This window comes from Lepus europaeus, chromosome 23, assembly GCF_033115175.1.
Source record: "Lepus europaeus isolate LE1 chromosome 23, mLepTim1.pri, whole genome shotgun sequence".
NCBI classification, from domain to species: Eukaryota; Metazoa; Chordata; class Mammalia; order Lagomorpha; family Leporidae; genus Lepus; species Lepus europaeus.
Window position 1 is genome coordinate 13,450,088 of NC_084849.1, and position 20,603 is coordinate 13,470,690.

The following is a 20,603-nucleotide window of genomic DNA, read 5'->3' on the forward strand; positions in this document are numbered from 1 at the left end:
CTCCACTGCCTTCCTGGGCCATAGCAGAGAGCTGGCCTGGAAGAGGGGCAACCGGGATAGAATCCGGCGCCCCAACCGGGACTAGAACCCGGAGTGCCGGCACCGCAAGGCAGAGGATTAGCCTGTTAAGCCACGGCACCGGCCCCCCCATTTTTATATCCAGGAAAACTGAGGCTCAGGGAGATTAAGTTACTTGCCTAAAGTCTGACAGCTGTTAGTAGAGGAAGCCAAAACTGACTCCCAGGTTTCCCAGCTCTCTCAATTGCTAGGATGATGCCACAAAGGGTCAGATGGTGAGACTGAGATCTAGTAAGTAAAATCTGAGAGTGACAGCACAGAGGGAAAAGAACATGCAGTCTTTGTTAGGGAGGCATAGAAAAAGAGAGCATTGGCTGGGGCCAAATTATGCAAGGCATTATGGGCTGTAGTCAACAAGCCTGATCTGTGTTCTAGATGCAATACCAAGCCATTGGATGGAGTTTAAACCGTGATGTGACTCAAGCTGCAGTCACTAAGAAGCACTATGGTACTGTGCTGGTGGAGGGGTTGGGCAGGGCAAGCCTCTCTCCAGCCTACAGACGTGAGACTGAGTCTTGCCAAGCAGAAGTCATCAGCCATGAAGACAATTATCCAGAACCTGCACACAGATGGGTCCTGGGGTTGGTCCTCATTTTATCCATTTTCAACACAATGCAAGGAGCCCTTGTGCAACTTTTGCCTCCTTCTGTGGGGCTGGAAGCATCTCTGGGCACCTTCCATACAGCCCCATCAACAGCCCAGATTTATTTATGTGGAGATGGTGCTGCCAGGAAATGGAAAGCAAGTGGCACAGACAGGCCCACTGCTGATGTGCCAGGGGCAGACGCCAATCAAAGTGGCTGCCGCTTGGAGCTCAGGGTCCCTGCAAACATCCCTCCTGCTCGTCTCCACCAGAAGCTCAGAGACAGACCCCCATCCCTCGGAGGTTTGATTCAACAGATGTGTCGGAAAGCCCAGAACCATCTGCGAGGCTGATCCTGGCAGATGGAGAACCGTCTCGCAGAGCAAAGCAGGCAGGGTCTGCAGCACTCGGGAAACTCCCTTTCGGGTTTTGCCCCGTGGTGTGTCCCAAACACGTTCATCCTCCGTTCGGCACGCCCTCTCTCTCAGTGGGGCAGATCGCTGGCACGTGCATCTCCACCGATGCTGGGCTGGCTCCTCCTGCCCCCCTGCCAAGCCTTACTCGCCACAAAGCACACAGACTCAGAAGAGCCCCAGGTAAGCGGGAAGGTGCTTGCCCCACTCCCAGCTCAGCCACCTTCCTCCCTCCTCCCTTCGCCAGGAGGTGCCATCCCCACGCGCCTGGACCCAGGGGAAGCCCGGCCTCACCTTGTTGATTTTGTTGGTTTTGGGGAGTGTCTGGCTGATGTGTAGGTCTGAATACCGGGGTGGCTTCCGTAGAGGGTTGTTGATGTCACATGGGACCGACTCTGTTCGGACTAACCTTGCTGGATCCGTAGGGGTAAAAAACAGCGAGTTGAGAGTTTAAGTATCACTTTGACAATGACCATGCCAGGAGAACGGACTTTAGCCCCCGCCTTGTAAGCCTGCCTCTGGGAAGAGAAGGGAATTCTGAATTGACAGCTGTGTGTCCCCATGATGGGACTGGGGGCTCTCTGTACTTCCTGACCTTTTTATATGACTCCTGACAATTCAAAATCCCAACAATAAAATTGAAGCTATCAGGTTTCCTTTTCAATACCTTAATTGTTTCATAGTAGCACTCGCTTCAGAATTAACCTCACCTTAAAGACAAGAGGTTCCAGACTTCTCAGGGGACAGGCCCTTGATGGCTTCCCACCCCTGCCCTTCTAACCTTTGTTTTAGGATCATCTTGTGCAGCTCTTGTGAGCTCTCAGGCCTCAGCAACCTGTCACATGTCACTGGGATCTGCTCCCAGGATCAGCCCTGCCAGCCTCTCCCTCGGGGTCATTCCTGAAGCCACATGGGAAGCCAGACGCCCAGCTGAGGCTAAAGAAACACTTCCCGATTGGTATCGCTTCCTCCAAGCCCTCTGCCTTCTGTTGTTTCTCTGACAGAGCCCACAGCCCGGGCAAACACGAGAAAGTTAGATTCAAATATGATGCCTAGTACTACTGCCTATTGTTTTCTCACAGGGGAGAGAGGGATTGAGTTGGCTGAGAAGTCAAAGCTTTGGTCTGACCCAGGGATCTAATTTCTGTGCTTTGCCTGGGCTGTCATCACCATGGAAACTGATGGTATTTTCAACTTCCTACCAACGAGGGGAAAATCAAGAAGCTGGCGGACTTCAAGTTCAGTTTTCTCTGTCTGCATGGGCACCTGCCGCCTGTGAGCAGAGGGGTGTGACCTTGAAGGTGGGCAGACAGGAGACCTGCTTCAAACGCAGCCCTCTGGGAGCTGGGTCCTGCCTACACACAGGAGTCAGGGTCCAGCGGAACCTACCCAGGGGAGGAGTCTGGTGGGAGGCGATTTCTCCAGTGAAGCTGACCTAAGGTAGGAGTCCAAAAGCAGTGTGAATCCAAGTTTTAAAAGAGCTTCCCTGAGTGTGAACAGCTATGCAGGGAACAGATGGTCCTTAATTAAGAACCTGGGCTGGGCAGGGGAAAGGGGAGAGAGCTGAACACTTTTCGCTCGTTTGCAATTTTCTCTCTTCATGGAGATAAAACAGCACAGAGATCATGGAAAATCAACTGCCCGCCGGCTTTCGGACTCATTATGGGGCTTTTGGTAGCAATGTGCCTCCTTGAAGTTTCCTTTGGGTTCATTCTGACACTGGGCAGATTCCCCCGTGCACAACTACCCAAGGCTGGGGGCTATGGGAGGCCAAATGAGGAAGACTCGGGATGGGATTAGCAATTGCTGTCCCCAGAACTGCTCCAGGGAGGCTCTAGGGCTCCACCCAGGCATGGGTGGTAGGGACTTGGCCAGAAAGAGTTTGAAATGTTTTAATACATTGCCATCACTTAAGAACGAGTATATGGAACACAAAAGCCTCTGTTTTGGCTTTTGATTGAAATGTCAGAGATGCAGGTCCACGTTTTTGCTTGAGTGGCGACCTTATCACTCAATGGTGCTTGGGCTTCCTGCTTTGCGCAGCCACACCAGGCCAGCTTCTCCCACTTGTGCGGCAACCATGAGACAGCTGAGGTTACACTTGGCCCCCATTCTTGTGCAAAGCTTCTCAGTTTTAACACATGTGGGGACCCCTCCAGCTCTAGTAAACACGCACATGTGGATTCACTAGGTCTGGGGTGCAGCCAGAGATTGTGCATTTTCAGTCACTTCCCAGCTGATCCCCTTGCTGCTGGTTGGTGGACCACAGGTTGAATAGCATGGGTTTGAACCATGATGTCCAGAACTTTCTGTGATGATGAAAATGCTCTATAGCCACACTACCCACGATGGAAGCCACATGTGGCTATTGAGCTCTTGTAATATGGTTAGTGTAGCTGAGTAACTAAGTTCGTATTTTTATTTAATTTTAGGTAACTAAGTTTAAAGAGTCAGATGTGGCTAGTAGCTACTGTATTACATAGCACAGGCCCAGAGAGTCCCCTAGGGATGAAATGTAATATGGAAAATGAAGTCCAGGTTGACCACCCAGAAGTTCAAGAATCAGAGGAACTACGTTGAAAACTGGACAGTAAGGCTTCCCATGGAGATGTCTTCTACTAAGTCCAGAGCAGCCAAGAAAAAGCCTTTCTACCCTATCCTTCAGGCTAAATTGGCCTTGCTCTGGCACAATGGAAAGCTGGCAGTAACTCTCCCAGAGGTACCTGCTACTTCCCTGCCTGGAAACATTGGCCCTGGCATGTCCAAGGCTCCAGGGGACAGAACTCAGATGGCTCAAACCAACAGACCCGAGCCAGAACTCTTCCTATGCCCATTTCTGCAAGGCCAACAAACTGAGTCTGGAGAGCATGCAATGGAAAAACGCTCAGTGCTCTTTAAGTGAGAAGGAAAATCTGTGGGACTGGAGGAAAGAGAAGACAGTGGAAAGAGGCAGGAATGAGAAAACAAGGGTTTGGGGAAGTGGTGTACCAGAGGACCAGCACAGAAGAGAAGACCAGGAAGAACAGGCTGGGGTGGATAAGGAGCTAGACATTAGGAAGAAAGAGTCAGAGGGAGAGAAAGGAGGCAGGCAAGTATCTGGGGCCCCAGGAGCACCCAGAATCATGCTTGGTGGGAAAACTGTCGTGGGTGGCATGCGAGAGCTCCCGGCCCTCCCCCACCCCTAGGACTGCAAGGGTTAAATACTTACCTCCTCGATGGATGATGAGGAGATGACAGGGAGGGGCTTCTTTGGTGCATTTATTGTGGCACTTTAACCTGAGAGAGCGAGAGAGACAGAAAGATGGATGGGTGGGTGGATGGATGGGTGGGTGGGTGGGTGGATGGGTGGGTGGATGGATGGATGGATGGATGGATGAGTGGGTGGGTGGATGGATGGATGGATGAGTGGGTGGGTGGATGGGTGGATGGATGGTTGCTGAGTGGGGATGAACTAGTAGTCTGGTAGGTTCTGGGTGCTGTGGATACAAAGATGTGAGATGAGATATGGCAGTGCCTACAAACATACATCCTTGACAACCCATGAAAGTAACTCTGGAGAGAGGCTGCTGCCATTCTACTCCCTCAGGTTAATCCCAGAGTAAGAACCATTTCACCAACAGTACCCACTTGGATTTTATTATCACCACCATCACCATCATGCTGGTCACCATCTATCGTTTATGTGAAGACTCATTTGCTTCCCACTGTGCCAAACGTTTTACATATCCAGTGTCATTCCATCTCTGTAGCAGGCTTATGAAAGCGGTATAATTATTACTCCCATCTGGCAGGCAGAAAAACTAAGATTAATTAACTCACCCTAGAGAAAAAAAACCTAGGTCAGCTGTCCCAAAGGTGCTCCCTGGTTATTCTTAAAGGCTCAGGCAGTAAAATATCAGCCAGGGCTCCCAATTAGGATGAGATTTGTATCAGGTATTCAATTTCAAAGGTATTAAGTTGAAGTATTTAGAGTTCAAATGTCTTCTGTTGAGACAAACCTGAGATGCCACCTTGCTTTCCCCCCTTCAGCTGCCTGACTACCAGATAACACCTCTCAGGCTGCAGCAGTGTGGCTCTGTCTTCTTCCTGTCGAGTCGTATGTCAATAGGATGGACATACACTGCGGAAGGTGCCCCAACTGCTCCATCCATACCCCCTTGGGTTCCTGTACCACCTCGATGCACAACAGCCTAACTTCTAAAGCCAACATCTTTGCTAGATGGCTTCCCTCAGGCTACTTAGAGACTTAGAAGTAAACTAGAAAGGCACATGATGGGCGTTTTGCTGGTTAAGACTCTGGTGCCCATGTCGGAGTCCCTGGGTTCAAGTCCTGGCTCCGGCTCCTGACTCCAGCTTCCTGCTAACGCAGACCCTGGGAGGGCAGTGATGGCTCAAGTAATCATGCTCCTGCTACCCACATGGAAGACCTCGACTGAGGTATGGGCTCCTGCCCTGACCTGGCTTAGCCCTGGCTGTCGTGGGCATTTGGGAAGTGAACCAGTAGAAGGGAGCTTTCTCTCTGCATCTGTCTTTCAAATAAAAAAAAAATGAATTACTAAAAAGAAGGGAACATACACAGCACAGGGAAGTGGAAACTTACCCCCTTTCCCAGGTCTTGATAGTTTTCTCCCACACTGTCCACACTGATTATCCAACTTTTATTGATAAATAATAGTTAATAAATAATAATCCATAATTGACATAATACTCTAAAGGAAGAGGACAAGACAAGCTCTGTCCTCTTCAACAGAATGTGCTGAACACCCAGACACAGACTTACCATGGATTTCCCCAATGAGTGCGGCCTAGTGGTCCTTAATGTGGGGTCCCCAGCAGCATCAATACCACCTAGGAACCTGTTCCTCACATGTCCACTCAATCAACAAGCCAAGGCTAGGGTGTGTTTCAATGATCTCTCCAGGCAAGCCCCTGTGGGCTCAGGTGAGATCACCAAGCTAGCTGATGGTTTTGCAATGTCTGTGCATGTTTCCTCAATTGTTTATATTTTTTAAGATTTTATTTACTTATTTGAGAGGTAGAGTTACAGACAGGAAGGTGAGACACACAGAGAGAGAGAGGTCTTCCACCTGCTGGTTCACTCCCAAATGGCCTCCATGGCTGGAGCTAGGCTGATCCAAAGCCAAGAGCCGGGAACTTCTTTCAGGTCTCCCATGCAGTTGCAGGGGCCCAAGCACATAGGCCATCCTCTACCGCTTTTCCAGACCATAGCAGAGAGCTGGATCAGAGGAGGGGCAGCTGGGACTCGAACTGGAGCCCAGCTAGGATGCCGGCGCTGCAGGCAGAGGCTTAGCCCACTGCACCACAGCGCCGGCTCCTCCTCAGTTGTTTTGTGTTCAGTCTTGCATGACCCTGTTAGGACACTGAAGTCCTCTCTGATGTGGAAAAGCTGGACTGGGGCTACCACAGAGCAGAGAGGGGGCAGGGGGAACAGAGGCAGCAGGACACAACACTGAGCACGGACGCCCCGTCCACTGTGCTCTCAGTCAGACTGTGTCATGGGGGAGGTCTCCCGCACACGTGCCAACCCCAGTCTCAGATCTGGGCAGGTGTTGTGTCCACAGGGAATGCAGGCAGTGTGTTTCCTGTTTAAATATTGATATCAATGGCCAGTGATGTTGATTTTCCATTCAAAATAATGTTTTCAAGTTTAAACAAATGTAGGTCCATTAAAAAGACTGTACATAGTAAATAAATAGTAGAGATGATTACAAATATGCCACTGTCATCTCAAAGTGTTGAACAAATGACGGAGGTCAATTAGGAAAAGTCGACACAGACATCTGGAATCTGCCAAACGAGGAGGCAGCTTGGAACCAGAAAGTCTAAGATGAAAAACTTTCGGAGGTACAAGCACACTTCAAAAAGGTGGCAGAAAATGAAATTAAAAGTCATGTTTGTTTTGGTCCAAAAAATTTTAAATTCACACATAGTTTTTGCTAGTAGCATGCATTTCCTACAACCTTTTTAAAGATCCTTTATCTGTTGGTCATGAAAGCCATAAAGACCACGAGACTGACAGTAACGAGAGCTAGTTCGGAGGTCACGATGCACCGACAACGCTGAGTGCTTTGTGCACTTGTGACAGCTGAGAAGTAGCAACTCATCTTAGTCCCATTTTGCAGAGGAAGAAACTGGGCTCAGCAACTTTGAATTACTTCCTCTGAGTGAAAGAACCAGTGAGAGCAGAGGTCCTGAGAACAGCGCTTAACCACTAGATGTCTCCAAAACGTCCCTCAGGGGCAGGTGTGGGTGAAGGGCAAGGAGTTGGGAGACAGACCTATGGGAGTCAAGACGGCTTTGTTGGGACAAGCCTGAGATATCACCAAGCTCTTCTCCCACAGCAGCCTGACTTCATGAGGATAAGGCAAATTCCAGGGTCCCAGGCAAGAGCAGTCCACAGCTTTCCCATACAGAGAAAGGAGGGCGTTTTAGGAGATGGATATGCCCACTGCCTTCATTTGTCCATTACACACTGGATACAAGTATTAAAGCACGACACCCTACAAATGGGGGTAGTTATTAGTTCAATTGTTAAACTATCACCTTAAACTAAAAATAAAAATCCCAAATTACTGTGATCTGGCTGTGTCTTTTTCTTTTCTAAAGCCTCCTAATTTTCAGAGCTGTTGAGGAAGCCCCAACCCCTTGGTGTAACCAGCGTTGCATGAAAACCCCGACACAGAGCTCTGCTAAAGGTAAAAATAAGCCTTTCGCTTGTTCACTCAGCAAACGCTAGACCGGAAGCAGCAGCCCCAGGTACTGAGGACAAGCAATGAACAAGGCAGATGAAGCCCTTGTGTTTATGGGGAAGAAAAAGAGACACATAAGAAGTCAAATACATGGGTGGTGAGGACATGAAGAATAGACAGGGAACTGGGCTGGAGAGTGGTGGCGGAATGGGGTGGGGGTGGGGCCTTGGGCAGGTGTCACCTGGAGGCCTCTCCCGGGGGTTACCTGGGAGCTGAGTTCCGGTGTGAAGGTCCAGAGTCCAGAACAAGCTTGCTGGGTTCATGGGTGAAAAGTTAGAGGCGGATGAGCCAAAGAGATGAGGAGGAGCATGGGCAAGGGGAGGCGGCAGGGGCCCTGGGGCCACACCAGGGGCCTGTGCGTGGTTCTGTCGGCGGTGAGAAGTCCCTGGAGGTTTCTGAGGGCTGGGACATGGCCACACTGATGTCTGGCAGCTCTGAGTTGGGGAATATGTGGATACCAAATGGGAGTTGAACCATCACGCTTCTGAACTTTGGAAGAGCTGGAAGCCACTGTGGAAGCGTCTAGAAATAAACGTTCCCTGCCAGCCTCCTTCCCTGAGGAGGCTTCTCCAATAAGCCCACCTGGAAGGGCAGCTCACTATGATGGGCAGCATCCAGGTGCAGGGGCAAGTTATGTAATTCCACCTTGGACCATGGCCAAGCGAGGACAGCATAGGCCTCCACAACCTCAGCCCACGTCCTGCCCTGCTCCCTGGCATTCTCCTGTCCTCTGGCCCTTGCTGATGTCTCTTGCAGTCATGGAAAGCCCTCCTGCACCCCTGGGCCAAGAGAGCAGAGATGAGATGCTTTCCCTCCCAGCCTGGGTTTGTCAGTGGCGACACAGCTTTGCTCATGCAGAAAACTCCCAGAGAAGGAGCTCTGATGCTTAGGCACTGAAGCCTCAAGGGGAGGTTCAGGCGTGACCTTGAACCTGCACACTCACGACCTGCTCAGAGCCAGCAGGATCCGCCGGGCACTGCAATCACGGGGAAGACAGACCCCGGCAGGTTTGCACCGTGCAGACACGGTCCCACTGGTGAAGAAGCCAAGATGGACAGGATACTCCCCAAATGAGACTTCTGCTCACCACCTGGGAAGGAAGAGCGATGGCAAACAACAGACCAGCAGGTGCCCCCAACATCCCCTCCAAGGTTCTGATTCAGTTCAGCGGCTGCTGGGAAATGCATTTGTATTTTATTTTAATTTTCATTTATCTATGTGAGAGGCAAAGAGAGCTTCCATTTGCTTGTTCATTCCCCCACAAAGCCCACAGTGGCTGAGGAACAGGGGCCAAAGCTAAGGGCCAAGAACTTCATTCAGGCCTCCCACGTGGGTGGCAGGAACACCCAGTCCCTTGAGGCGTCACTGCTGCCTCCTAGTCTGCAGGAGCAGGAAGCTGGAGCCAGGAGCCAGAGCTGGCAGTCGGCTCAGCCCAGCACGCTCACGTGGAATGTGGGGGTCGGAACCGCTAGGCTGAACGCCCACTCTGCAGTGGGAAGTTTCAGCAAACGCACATGAGAAGAGCTGGATGAGGGGACTTCCCAAAGCTCAGGGGAGCAGGTGGGCATTTGGCACAGCAGTTAAGACACTGCGTGGCATGCTGTAATTGGTGCCAGGGTGTTCAGCAGCATTCTACCTCGCACCCCGAGACTCTGTCCAGCTGGAAATATGGGCTGGCTGAAGCACCCGGAGCCCTCAACAGCCTGAGCCTCCTCTCCCCTGCACGGGACGACAAAGAGGTCCGTCCACTGCGGGATCGGATCCCGGTTGTCCACAGCTACCACCTGCTCTCCTATGCACCTGGTCCCTGGCTGTCTTCCTCCCTGTCTCCCCTCCCTGATCCACTAGGGGTGTGGCCTGGGATCCCTCTCAAACACACCTCTTTGCCCTTGGACTCTGGCCTCTGGGTTTGTAGAAAGCGGGAAGCCCCACTGCGATGGTTTGAGCGCCAGCTCGGGTGCTGGACATCCCCCAGAGGCCTGTGTGTTAAAGGCTTAGTCCCCTAGATCTTAAATGAATGGCATGAAAATGTGGAGACTGAGCCCCACATTTGGAGGTGGGGCCTTGGGAGGGCGACTTGGCTTAGACTGGGTCATTAGGGTGGAGCCCCCATAACTGAGTCCTGGGGGCTTTGTAAGAGGTCTCGGGGACATGGGTGTGAGCACCCCTCTTGCCAGGATGCTCTGTGCCTTCCAGCAGGACACCAACGCCACAGGCCAAACCCTCTGACCTTGGACTGTGGCCTCGCAGAGCCAGGCACCCCAGTAAACCTCTTCCTTTTGTGAAGATGCTGCACACGTTTTTTCACAGTGATGTAAAGCTGACCCATACACCACGATCACTAAGAGAAACCAAACACCAGCGTGGCCTGTCCCCCTGCTCTAACACCAAGTCCAAGTCCTTTGCTCTTGGGTTACTCACAGCCTCGGCTGGCTCTAGCCCTCGGTCTCTCATGAACCTGACTCTTCCACTAGGAGGAAGGGGGGTGTGAGAGGACACAGATGACAGCTGGAAGCCTCCACACTGTGCTCGGGACCACAGGAGTGCCATGAGCGCCATGTTTTAGGATGGTGGCTCGGCATCATACCTAGGCACCAGGCAAAGGTCCCGTGCACCCGTTGAAGCAGTTAAAAGCTTGGGCTCAGGAAACAAGCCGAGCTGAGCTTAACTCACAGCTTTGTCTTTCCACACTGGGGAACCCAGGGGACACCCAAGGAGAGCATGTCTGAGTGACGTCCACACACGCACCCACTGGGAACCAAGGGAACACCCAATGAGAGCATGTCTGAATGACATCCACACACACCCCCACTGGGAACCAAGGGGACACCCAAGGAGAGCATGTCTGAGTGACGTCCACACACGCACCTGCTGGGAACCAAGGGGACACCCAAGGAGAGCATGTCTGAGTGACGTCCACACACGCACCTGCTGGGACACACAACGAAAGCATGTCTGAGTGACGTCCACACACGCACCTGCTGGGAACCAAGGGGACAACCAAGGAGAGCATGTCTGAGTGACGTCCACACACACATCTGCTGGGGAGCCCAGGGAACACCCAACGAGAGCATGTCTGAGTGACGTCCACACATGCACCCATAAGGCCAGCGTTTCAGCAGACATGGACAGAACATGGTTTGAGTGCACGCAGGCGATGCCATGCTACCCAGTAGAACTGGAGACTGGGGAAGTACTTAAACCTTTCATTAACCACGGCGATTTCTTTCAAAACTTCTAAGGCTTAATAGGATAAGTTTCAGTTATGGGGGAAACTCTCTTATTCGGAACATCTCATTCCCCCAAAGGAACGGCGGGCTACATGGGACATGGTCTCTGAACATTAAACGTGAATTTGTCTTGAGAACAAAACGGGTGTTGTGGCTTCATGGCCTTCCCCTGCTTGCTGAAGGGTGTCAGGTCTGGTGCTGTGTTGGGTAAACAGTGGAGGGAGGGAGAGGAAGAGGAGGAGGGAAGAAATAGGAACGCAGCGTGAGCAGATGGGAACACCTGTCAGAGTACTGACTGGCGAACATTCTGGTCTCCAGTGGAATCTTCTTTTGAACCACACTATTTCTTCTACACTGCATCCCTCCTACTTTACAAAATGTAGACTCCAGGGGCCTCAAAGTCCATGTGCATGGATGGTATGGGCCTTTGGCACCAAAACGTTTACCTTTTCACTGCGTTTTTCCCATGAACCTTTTGAAGTGCCCTTCCATGCCGCTCTGTGTCTCTCCCTTCCTTCTCTCCCTTCTCCCCAGCGTGAGGGGCGGGGGATCAGGGATCTCCATGGACCTTGCCCAGCAACTGTGAGGGACAAATGGTCCCTCTGTGGCAGCTCTGCTGTTTTCTTAGTGGTCTCGTCACGGCCAGGAGCAAACATGTGAAGCAGACACATGCCGAGGGCGGGGCATGGAGCTGTCATTAGAGCAGCAGCCTTGGCCGTGGGAGGGGCGGCCAAGACTTCCACCGGGCAAGGCCGTCATGTCGATTTCAAATGGCGCACTGGCCGATGCTAACCAATTTCTGAGAAGTTTGCCGAAGGCAGCCCTAACCTCATTTCTCCTACTCCCTCCTACAGCTTACTGTTCAGTAATCCATCCGAGAAGGGCTCCGTCTTTCCTGACACACAAACAGAGCCTTTGAAAGTCCTGGCTCTGAATATCCAACTGAGAGAGCATCAGCCAGGCTCCCACTCTGAGCCGGCCACTCTTACATGACCTACTTACTCTCAACAGCAACCGTGAGAGAGGCGGCTACTGGGACACCTGTTAGCAAGCTGAGAACACTGGGTCCCAGCAAGGGGCACAGTCACACAGACGGCCGAGAGCGGGGTGGGGAAAATCCCTTTGAGCAAACACATGAAAAACACCAGGCTCCTCCTCACCCTGAGTGCTGTGCTAAGCACTGCAGGCACAGGAATAAAACAGGGCGAGTTCTCCTTACGATCCGCCCGGGAGCTGACGGTCTACGATGGACAGCCATCTCCCCCAGGAGGAAACCACGCGGAAGCTGGAGGAAAACTATGCGGAAGCTGCAGACCCACTTCCTGTTGGAGATCCCTCTGTCTTCCCTTTCCCCAATTTCACTGAAAGAGGAGAAAGGGACCACAGGCTCTTCCTGGCCACCTGGGCCTGGAGGTGCCCATGTGGACACGAAGATCCCTCCGCCATCTTCAGTGCAATAGAGGATGCGAGAGCCTGTGGGAGGCTGTGGCAGGGAAGGAGGGCAGGGGCAGGGGCAGGGGCAGGGGCAGGGGCGGGGGGGGCAGGGAAGGAGGGCAGGGACGGGGCTGGGGCGGGGGGGGCAGGGACAGGGGCGGCGGGGGGCAGGGAAGGAGGGCAGGGACGGGGCAGGGACAGGGACGGGGCAGGGGCGGGGCCGGGTTCTGCTCTGCTCTTCACGTGGAGTTCAAGGGGAATCAGGCCGGGAGCTAGCCCATCTGTTGCTGGCCTACTCTGTGGCCAGGCGTTGGCCCACATAATATGGTTAAGGATGTGGAGCCCTGAATCCGAGAGATCAGTGGTTCGAGCGACAGATCCACGCACCACGACATTTCTGGTTGACCATTTACTTCTGAAGTTCTCCATTGCCTTATCTGTAAAATGGGGATAATAACAGACCCTACCCATATGCCAAGGTTGTTGTGGGGACTGCATGGGCTCCATGAAGGTAAAGAACTTGGCAAAACATGTGGCACTTGGTGAGCCCCCCAATACACATCATCATCACCACCACCACATCCAATCCACACCTCAGCCCCCAGTGAAGCTACAACCAACCTCCATTTACTTCTATACATAGACCCAATTTTTTTGCTTATTGTAGTAAAAGCGCAAAGCAGCAGCCGTTAATTCCCATTTTCATTATTGCGAAAGAGTGAAGTGTTTCTATTAATGGAATAGTAAGTTTAAGATTTCAAGCCGGCGATCTCCGAAATGCACACTCGTAATTATATCCTGCCAATCTCCTGCCTGTTGTACAAACTCCTGAAGCTTCCCGGGACTTTGTAGCAGCTGCAACATCAGCACTCATCATTTCCCCAGTTTTCTGAGGTCTGGGCAAATTAGAGCAGCCAGTGGCAGAAACCAATCACGGCTTGTTTCCCACTGCTATCTCCTCATCACCTGTGGCTGCAGCCACTTTGCAAACACAGGAAATCGTCTCAGAAAACACTGTATTTCGATGCAAGAACATGGCCAAGGAGAACACTCAGGGCTGGAGGGAAACTAAGAGTACAACGAATCCAAGTGACAAGATTTAGCAACACAGCAAAACTGCGTAAAGAAGGGCACGGCTCGTTAAGCGCAAATTGGTAGAGTAACCGCTTACGTGGGAAAAAAAAAAAAAGGCACGGCTGGCCAGCCAGCTGCTGCAGGCAGGAGGAGAGGGGACCTGCACAAAGGGCATTGAAATGCCACGGGAGTAACTGCAAATCTTGTGCTAACTCAGGTTTCCAAACACAGCTCCCTACTTTACTAAGGAATTGATGATGGGCCTCGTCCCTACAGAGGTGCACAGATGCCTGGGTTTGATCCCCAGTTCTGCCTCCTGACTCCAGCTCCCTGCTAATGTCCACCCGGGGAGGCAGCAGTGATGGCCCAAGGACTTGGGTCCCTGCCACCCATGTGGGAGACCTGGATTGTGTTCCAGGCTCCTGGCTTCAGTCCAGCCCAGTCCCAGGTGTGGGCATTTGGAGAGTAAACCAGAAAATGGGAACTCTCTCTCCCTCCCTCCCTCTCTCTCAAAAAAAAAAAAAAAAAAGGCACAAAATGTTATGGCTGGCAAGGACCTGCCTCTATTGTAAAGTGGCCAAGCTAGGACTGCCAGAGGAGTTCCCAGGCACTTGGGACTACTTTCAGGGCTAACCCTTGGAAAGTTCCAGGTAAGCCAGAGTGGTTGATCACCCTGAATAGGGATTCCAATCCCTCTACCCGTCCTGTAATTATGGGGCTGGTAACCCTAAGAGTCACCTCATCTAGAGCTGACCCCGTGTAAGCTGAATATTTTAGAAACGCGGCTACGCACAGGACAAGCAACTGAAAGTTGGTGCTTTGACACTGAATAAAGCATGCCATGGTCCCACGTGCTGGGCATGACGGATCATTACAGAAACCCACCGATACGACGGAAACCCACTCTCCTCCAGGGGCAACTTTGATCCCTTCTCTCCCAAGAGACACGTGGCAATGTCTGCAGGCAATTTAAAAATCTTTACTTATTTTTTTTCCCATCTCTCTTGAAAGGCAGAACAAGAGAGGAAGAGGTTAGGAGGGAGAGAGAGATCGTCCATCTATTGGTTCACTCCCCAAAGGCCCACAGCAGCCAGCAGCCTGGAGCTCCATCCAGGTCTCCCACATGAGTGTGAGGGGCCCAAGCATTTGAGCCATCACCTGCTGCCTCCCAGGCACATGAGCAGGAAGCTGGATTGGCAGGGGAGGCCAGGGTGCACAGTGACCGTGAACAACTCTAAGACTGCAAATGCATGCTCTCTACCCTGTACCCTGGGCGGCAGTGGCTCAGCCGGGGCCGGTGCACCTAACCAGACCTACATTGTCAATGACAGCAGGCAGAACAGGCAGAACAGACCGAGAGAGCGCTGCTTCTCCACCGTGAGCTGGGGGGTTGGGATTGGATGAAGTCCCTTCACTTTCAGCCAGTGCGGAAGAAAAGAGCACACCTTGGTTCCAACTTATCTCACGGCTGTGCGTTTTCCCACAAGATGCACGGGCAGAGGTGGAGAGGGGTCCGAGGATGCTGACCCCAGCTCTGCGGCGGCATGTGCAAGGAGCCTGGCGAGGGGGAAGGATGTAGATAGCACAGCGCGGAGGGCCGGGCGATCTGTCAGCATCTGACTGCCAGAGCAGACTCCCGGCAGCTGAGTGCGCGGGCAGCAGACAATGCGTGGATTGTGCTGACGTCCCACCGCGCACAGCGAAGCTCACGAGCCCATCAGATGCAAACGCCTCGATTTAGATAACTGCAAATTGCTGTCGGAGCCTTAATTTCCTATTAGTTCATTAATCTCTCTATTCAGAATGCCAACAAGACAGCTGATGATAATTCCGCAGGAAGTGGGTATTAGACGAAAGCAGGAGGGAAGGGGGTTAGACACGGAGAAGTTTCCAGCTTCCTGGGCGGAGGGGCACCCCAAAGTTCGTTCATAAGTTAGTAGTGGTAGTAGCATTCATTAATTAAGCACGTACCACGAGCCAGCTGCTAGGACAAGTACTTTACTGAGCAGTTCTCCTACTTGGCTTCTTTTCACAAAAAACAAACCCAGCGAGGTAGATACTCTTATCCCCATTCTACAGAGAAAGAACTGTGGCTCAGAAAACATCACACAACCAGTTGGTGGCAAAACCAGCATTCAAACACAGGAGTCTCTGAGCCACAGCCTGGGTTCCCAATGCCACATCATCCTTTTGACTCATCACAAAAATGTTTTCCAGATGAAGATACGGCGGAGATGAGACTGGGAAGATCCAGATTCTTCGAATGAGGCCGTGGAGAGGAACAGAGGGTTTGAAGAATCACCAGCAAGGACTGTCTGCCGGTACAAGACCGTCTCACATTACAAAACGTCCAGCTCCACGATGAAGTTGGGGTTTTCTAAAACACTGCTTCTGTGTGGGGCAGTGGCTCTCAAAGCAGAGTCCCAGGAGCAGCTGGGAACTCAGGAGAAAGGCACGTCCTTGGGGCAGGTGCTTGGCCTAGTGGTTCGAAGGCCAGTAAAGATGCATGTGATTGACACTGGAGCACCCGAGTTTTGAGTCCCAGATCCAGCTCCGGACGCCAGCTCCCTGCTAATGCCGGCCCTGGGAGGCAGCAGGGGATGGCTCGACACTTGGATTTCTGCCACCCACGTGGGAGAACTGGATTGAGTTCCTTGCTCCTGGCTTTGGCCCTGAGCTGCCCCAGGCCTAGTATCAGACATGAGGGGCATTTGTGGAATGAAAAAAAAAAAAAAAAAAAATGCGTAGGAGCTCTCTCTGTCTCACTTTTTCAAATGTGTATATATATATATATTTGTATATATTTCAAATGTATATATATACATTTGAAAAAGTGAGACAGATATATAATATATAGATATATAAAAATACATGTACTTTCTAGGACCCTGCCCCAGCACTGTGGGGTCTGCACATCTGGGAATGGAGGCGGGCAATCTGAGCTTTAACAAGCCCCCAGGGGACTGTGATACACATCACCTGGAGAAGGAAAAGCTGGTTGGGAAGGGAATCTTCCTCCCACTTCCACGGGCACGAGACAGGGCCTTCTTCTAACGCAGATCCCGGTTCAGCAGGCCTGGGACCGGCCCGAGCTCATGCCTTTCTGCCTGCTCCTGGGTGACGCCGATGCCTCTGGTGCAGGGATCGGCCATGGGGTAGCCTGGGTCTAATCCGATCCCTGCCACCCAGGGAGTTACTGGCAGTAACAGAAGCAGGATTGCTTTAAGTTTAAAGAAAAAGAAAATCGCTTCCTCCAGGGTGGATCCAAATCCTCGAATCCCTGCCTCTGGGCTGCTTTAGAGAGACAGGAAAAGACCTGAACCACACTCGGAGACTAAACTCCCTCGATTACAAGACTTTTCCCACCCACTTTAATTAATTAAAGCGGTAGCCCCCTCCCTGGCCCCGCCTCCCTGCTCTCTGGCCTGTTCTGCTTAGCACCTGGCACCGTCCCATCTCACAAGCCATCCGACTCTGGCTTTGCTTACTCTGCCCACCTCCTGCCCCCACACCAGCACATAAATCCACCGAAGCAAAGACCCTGGCTGTTTTATTCACTTTCCTTCCCCAGTGCCTAGAACATGCCTGGAGCATCGTATTAATGTATTAAGGCTTGAGCATCCCTAATCCAAAAATCTGAAATGCAAAATGCTCCAAAACCCTAAACATTTTAGGACTCGCATGAAACCACCAGAGGAACATTTCACACCCGATCTCATGTGACAGGTGGCAGGCGAGATGCATAAAATGACCTGCAGGCTACGTGTGTCATACATGGATTCATGCTTAGACTCAGTTCCACTCATTCTTCATAAGCAAGCATTCTAAGAAATGACAAAATCCAAACACTTCTGATTCCCAGCAGCTTGGATACGGGTATTCAGCCTTTAATAAGAACATTAACTGAAGACATGAACCAATCATCCCACTCATTTTCTATAGGAAGCCACTTCCCCATTCTCGGGGCCACCTCTCTGAAATTCCACCTGTCATGGCTCTCAGTGTACGCACTCCACCTCCACTGAAATTCAAGCATCTATAGGTCTGTCTCCACCCCCCCCCCCAACTCCTTGAAAATGAGGTCTAGCCATCATTTCTCTTTTGAACAGGTAGAATGAGATCTATATCTATATCTTATCTATATCGAGAGAGAGAGAGAGAGAGAGAGAGAGAGAGAGAGAGAGAGAGAGGGAGGAGAGACAGAAAGAGAGATCTTCCATCTGCTAGTTCACTTTCACAATGGCTGGTGCTGGTCCAGGCTGAAGCCAGGAGCAATGAACTCCACCCGGGTCTTCCACATGGGTGCAGGGGCCCAAGCACTTGGGCCATCTTCTGCTGCTTTCCCAGCTGCATTAGCAGGGAGCTGGCCAGCAAGCAGAGCAATTGGGACCCACACAGACACTCAGATGGGATGCCGGGCCTGGAGAAGCAGCAGCTTAGCCCTCTGGAAGGTAATGCCAGCCTGAGGCCACATTTCTATCCCTCCCTCATCCAACACTTCCGCTCTCCCACAAGCATGTCCAAGATTTTGGTAATCTTTGCAAACATTTATAAAGGCCCATCCATCCTCAGTGTAATGAACACAAAAACTATAGGATTTTTTTTTTTTTTTGGACAGGCAGAGTGGACAGTGAGAGAGAGAGACAGAGAGAAAGGTCTTCCTTTTGCCGTTGGTTCACCCTCCAATGGCCGCCGCGGTAGCGCGCTGCGGCCGGTGCACCGCGCTGTTCCGATGGCAGGAGCCAGGTGCTTCTCCTGGTCTCCCATGGGGTGCAGGACCCAAGGACTTGGGCCATCCTCCACTGCACTCCCTAGCCACAGCAGAGAGCTGGCCTGGAAGCGGGGCAACCGGGACAGGATCGGTGCCCCGACCGGGACTGGAACCCGGTGTGCCGGCGCCGCAAGGCGGAGGATTAGCCTGTTGAGCCACGGCGCCGGCTAAAACTATAGGATTTTATTCACAAAAGATGGAGCTTGAGCTTCAGTTCATGATATCAGTTGTGTATGCTCACAATTACAGGCTGGAGACAGCTCCAAATTCCGCAATTTCTAGGAGACCCAGGGTCTTTAAGGTTCAAGGAAGATGTGTGTTCTCTTTCAATTCCCCCTCCCGTGAACTTTCTGACGTGTCCCAGGATGATGTCAGAACCTGGAGAGCGCTGGAACTTTCTAACAGCGGCAGCAGCGTCTTTCAGGGTTCTCGTGGGTTTTGCAAGGGCGGAGCAAATTGGTGAGACCCCCTGCAACACTGCTGGAGGGGCAGGGGATGGGATTCTGTCTCCTACAAGCCAGGAGTCACTTTTGTAGCAGGTGAAGCAGGGAGAAAGGGTCTTTGACGCAACCTTGTGATCTGGGCCGGGCCGTCACACTGACTCCCTCCGCACTAAAATCACACCCACTCTGCAGATGAGAACACTGAGCCCCGAGTGGGCTCACAGGGACTCCAGCTGAGGCCCACACCCCTCCGTTCTGGCTGCTTCCAAAGCTGTGCTGCCGGCAGCCAGCCCTCTCCCTGGCTCCTCTCCCAGCCCTCGGCAGTGCCCGCGCCTGTCTTGCTCATTACGTCTCTGAGAGCGGGGGTGCTGGTGGCTACTGAGATTCCGCCTCGAGCACTGGAAATTAAAACGGCTCGGGCAGAGCTCAGCCTTGCTGACTCCCGGCAGCGCCCCGTCACCTAATTACCTGACTTCTAGTCTCCCTGCTACAGGTGGGAGCCGCGTGTCCCCACAGCGCACAGTGCGGCCACTTGCAGACGAGAGCAGCACGTGGACAGAATTTGGACCGCCTGTGAACCAGACATCAGCCTGGCCTCCAGCCTTACACAGTCACAAAGGCCAGGGGTGCCTGAGAGTCTGGGGTCCATGGAGAAAAAAGGGGAGGGCGGCAGCTGCCTCTTAATAATGGTGCTTGCTGCGCCTGCCTCCCGATCCAGACATACGGAACGTTTTACATGCCCACGGCCGTTTGGATATTTTCACCATCACTCACCTGCCATACAAAATTACGAACTTAAAACTCAGCCTACTATGGGCTGGTGCCGCGGCTCACTAGGCTAATCCTCCACCTGCAGCACTGGCACCCCGGGTTCTAGTCCCGGTCAGGGTGCCAGATTCTGCCCCGGTTGCTCCTCTTCCAGGCCAGCTCTCTGCTGTGGCCCGGGAGGGCAGTGGAGGATGGCCCAAGTGCTTGGGCCCTGCACCCGCATGGGAGACCAGGAAGAAGCACCTGGCTCCTGGCTTTGGATCGGTGCAGTGCGCCGGCCGTAGCAGCCATTTGAGGGGTGAACCAACGGAAGGAAGACCTTTCTCTCTGTCTCTCTAACTCTGCCTGTCAAAAAAAAAAAAAAAAAAAAAACATAAAAAACAGCCTACTCTAGAGGCATTGGATATTGGGTCCCACCTGCATGGCCTAGGCAGACCTTATTTGGCCCGTGGGCTGGACGTCTCCCACCTGGTTTACACCAGGGAGCTCAAGGCTTCCTCCCCCCAGCCCCAGGAGGGAAGGGCGCTCAGCTGTACCTCCCTGACTCATGGGACACCACCAGGCTGGTGATGATACAGGCAGGCAGACAGGACCAAATTGATTAGCTCTGTCAACTGGAGACCATGCCTTCACCCCACCCCTGTGTGATCCCACGCCCCTACCTGACCTCCCCTGTATGCCCACCTGCCAATCAGACTACATAACCACTCCCCTTTGGAAGTGAATAAGAGACCTGGAGCATCGTGGGCCCCTCCCTTGTTGTCCTATGCCTTTGGGCACGTGGCCTTTTGGCCGCTGCTCTGCCCCTGCTTTCCTGCTCACATGCTTCGCTCCACGTCGCTCCCGGCCTGCTCTCTGCCTGGCGTGGACCCTGCTTGTGTTTCTAGACTTTTCCTCCCCTAAATAAAGCCCTCACTTTCCTGTGCATTTCTCTCACTGAATAAGCTGTTAAAAACTTACCATGTAGCCTGGTTTATTTTGTGCCGATATTAAGAATCTTTAGCTGACTAGATGGCAAGAACCCAGAGAATTATTAATA

At 52.3% G+C, this 20,603-nt stretch overlaps 1 protein-coding gene across 1 annotated transcript in view; it reads right to left on the bottom strand.

Annotated features, from left to right (window-relative positions):
• KSR2 (kinase suppressor of ras 2) overlaps positions 1-20,603 on the bottom strand; it is a 426,223-nt gene that overhangs the window by 88,091 nt on the left and 317,529 nt on the right. Inside the window, exons 8-9 of the mRNA XM_062182370.1 lie at positions 4,285-4,350; positions 1,369-1,495 (exon numbers count right to left, since the gene is read on the bottom strand). Coding sequence (XP_062038354.1) covers positions 1,369-1,495; positions 4,285-4,350 — 193 coding nt within the window. The remainder of the gene's footprint in view (positions 1-1,368; positions 1,496-4,284; positions 4,351-20,603) is intronic.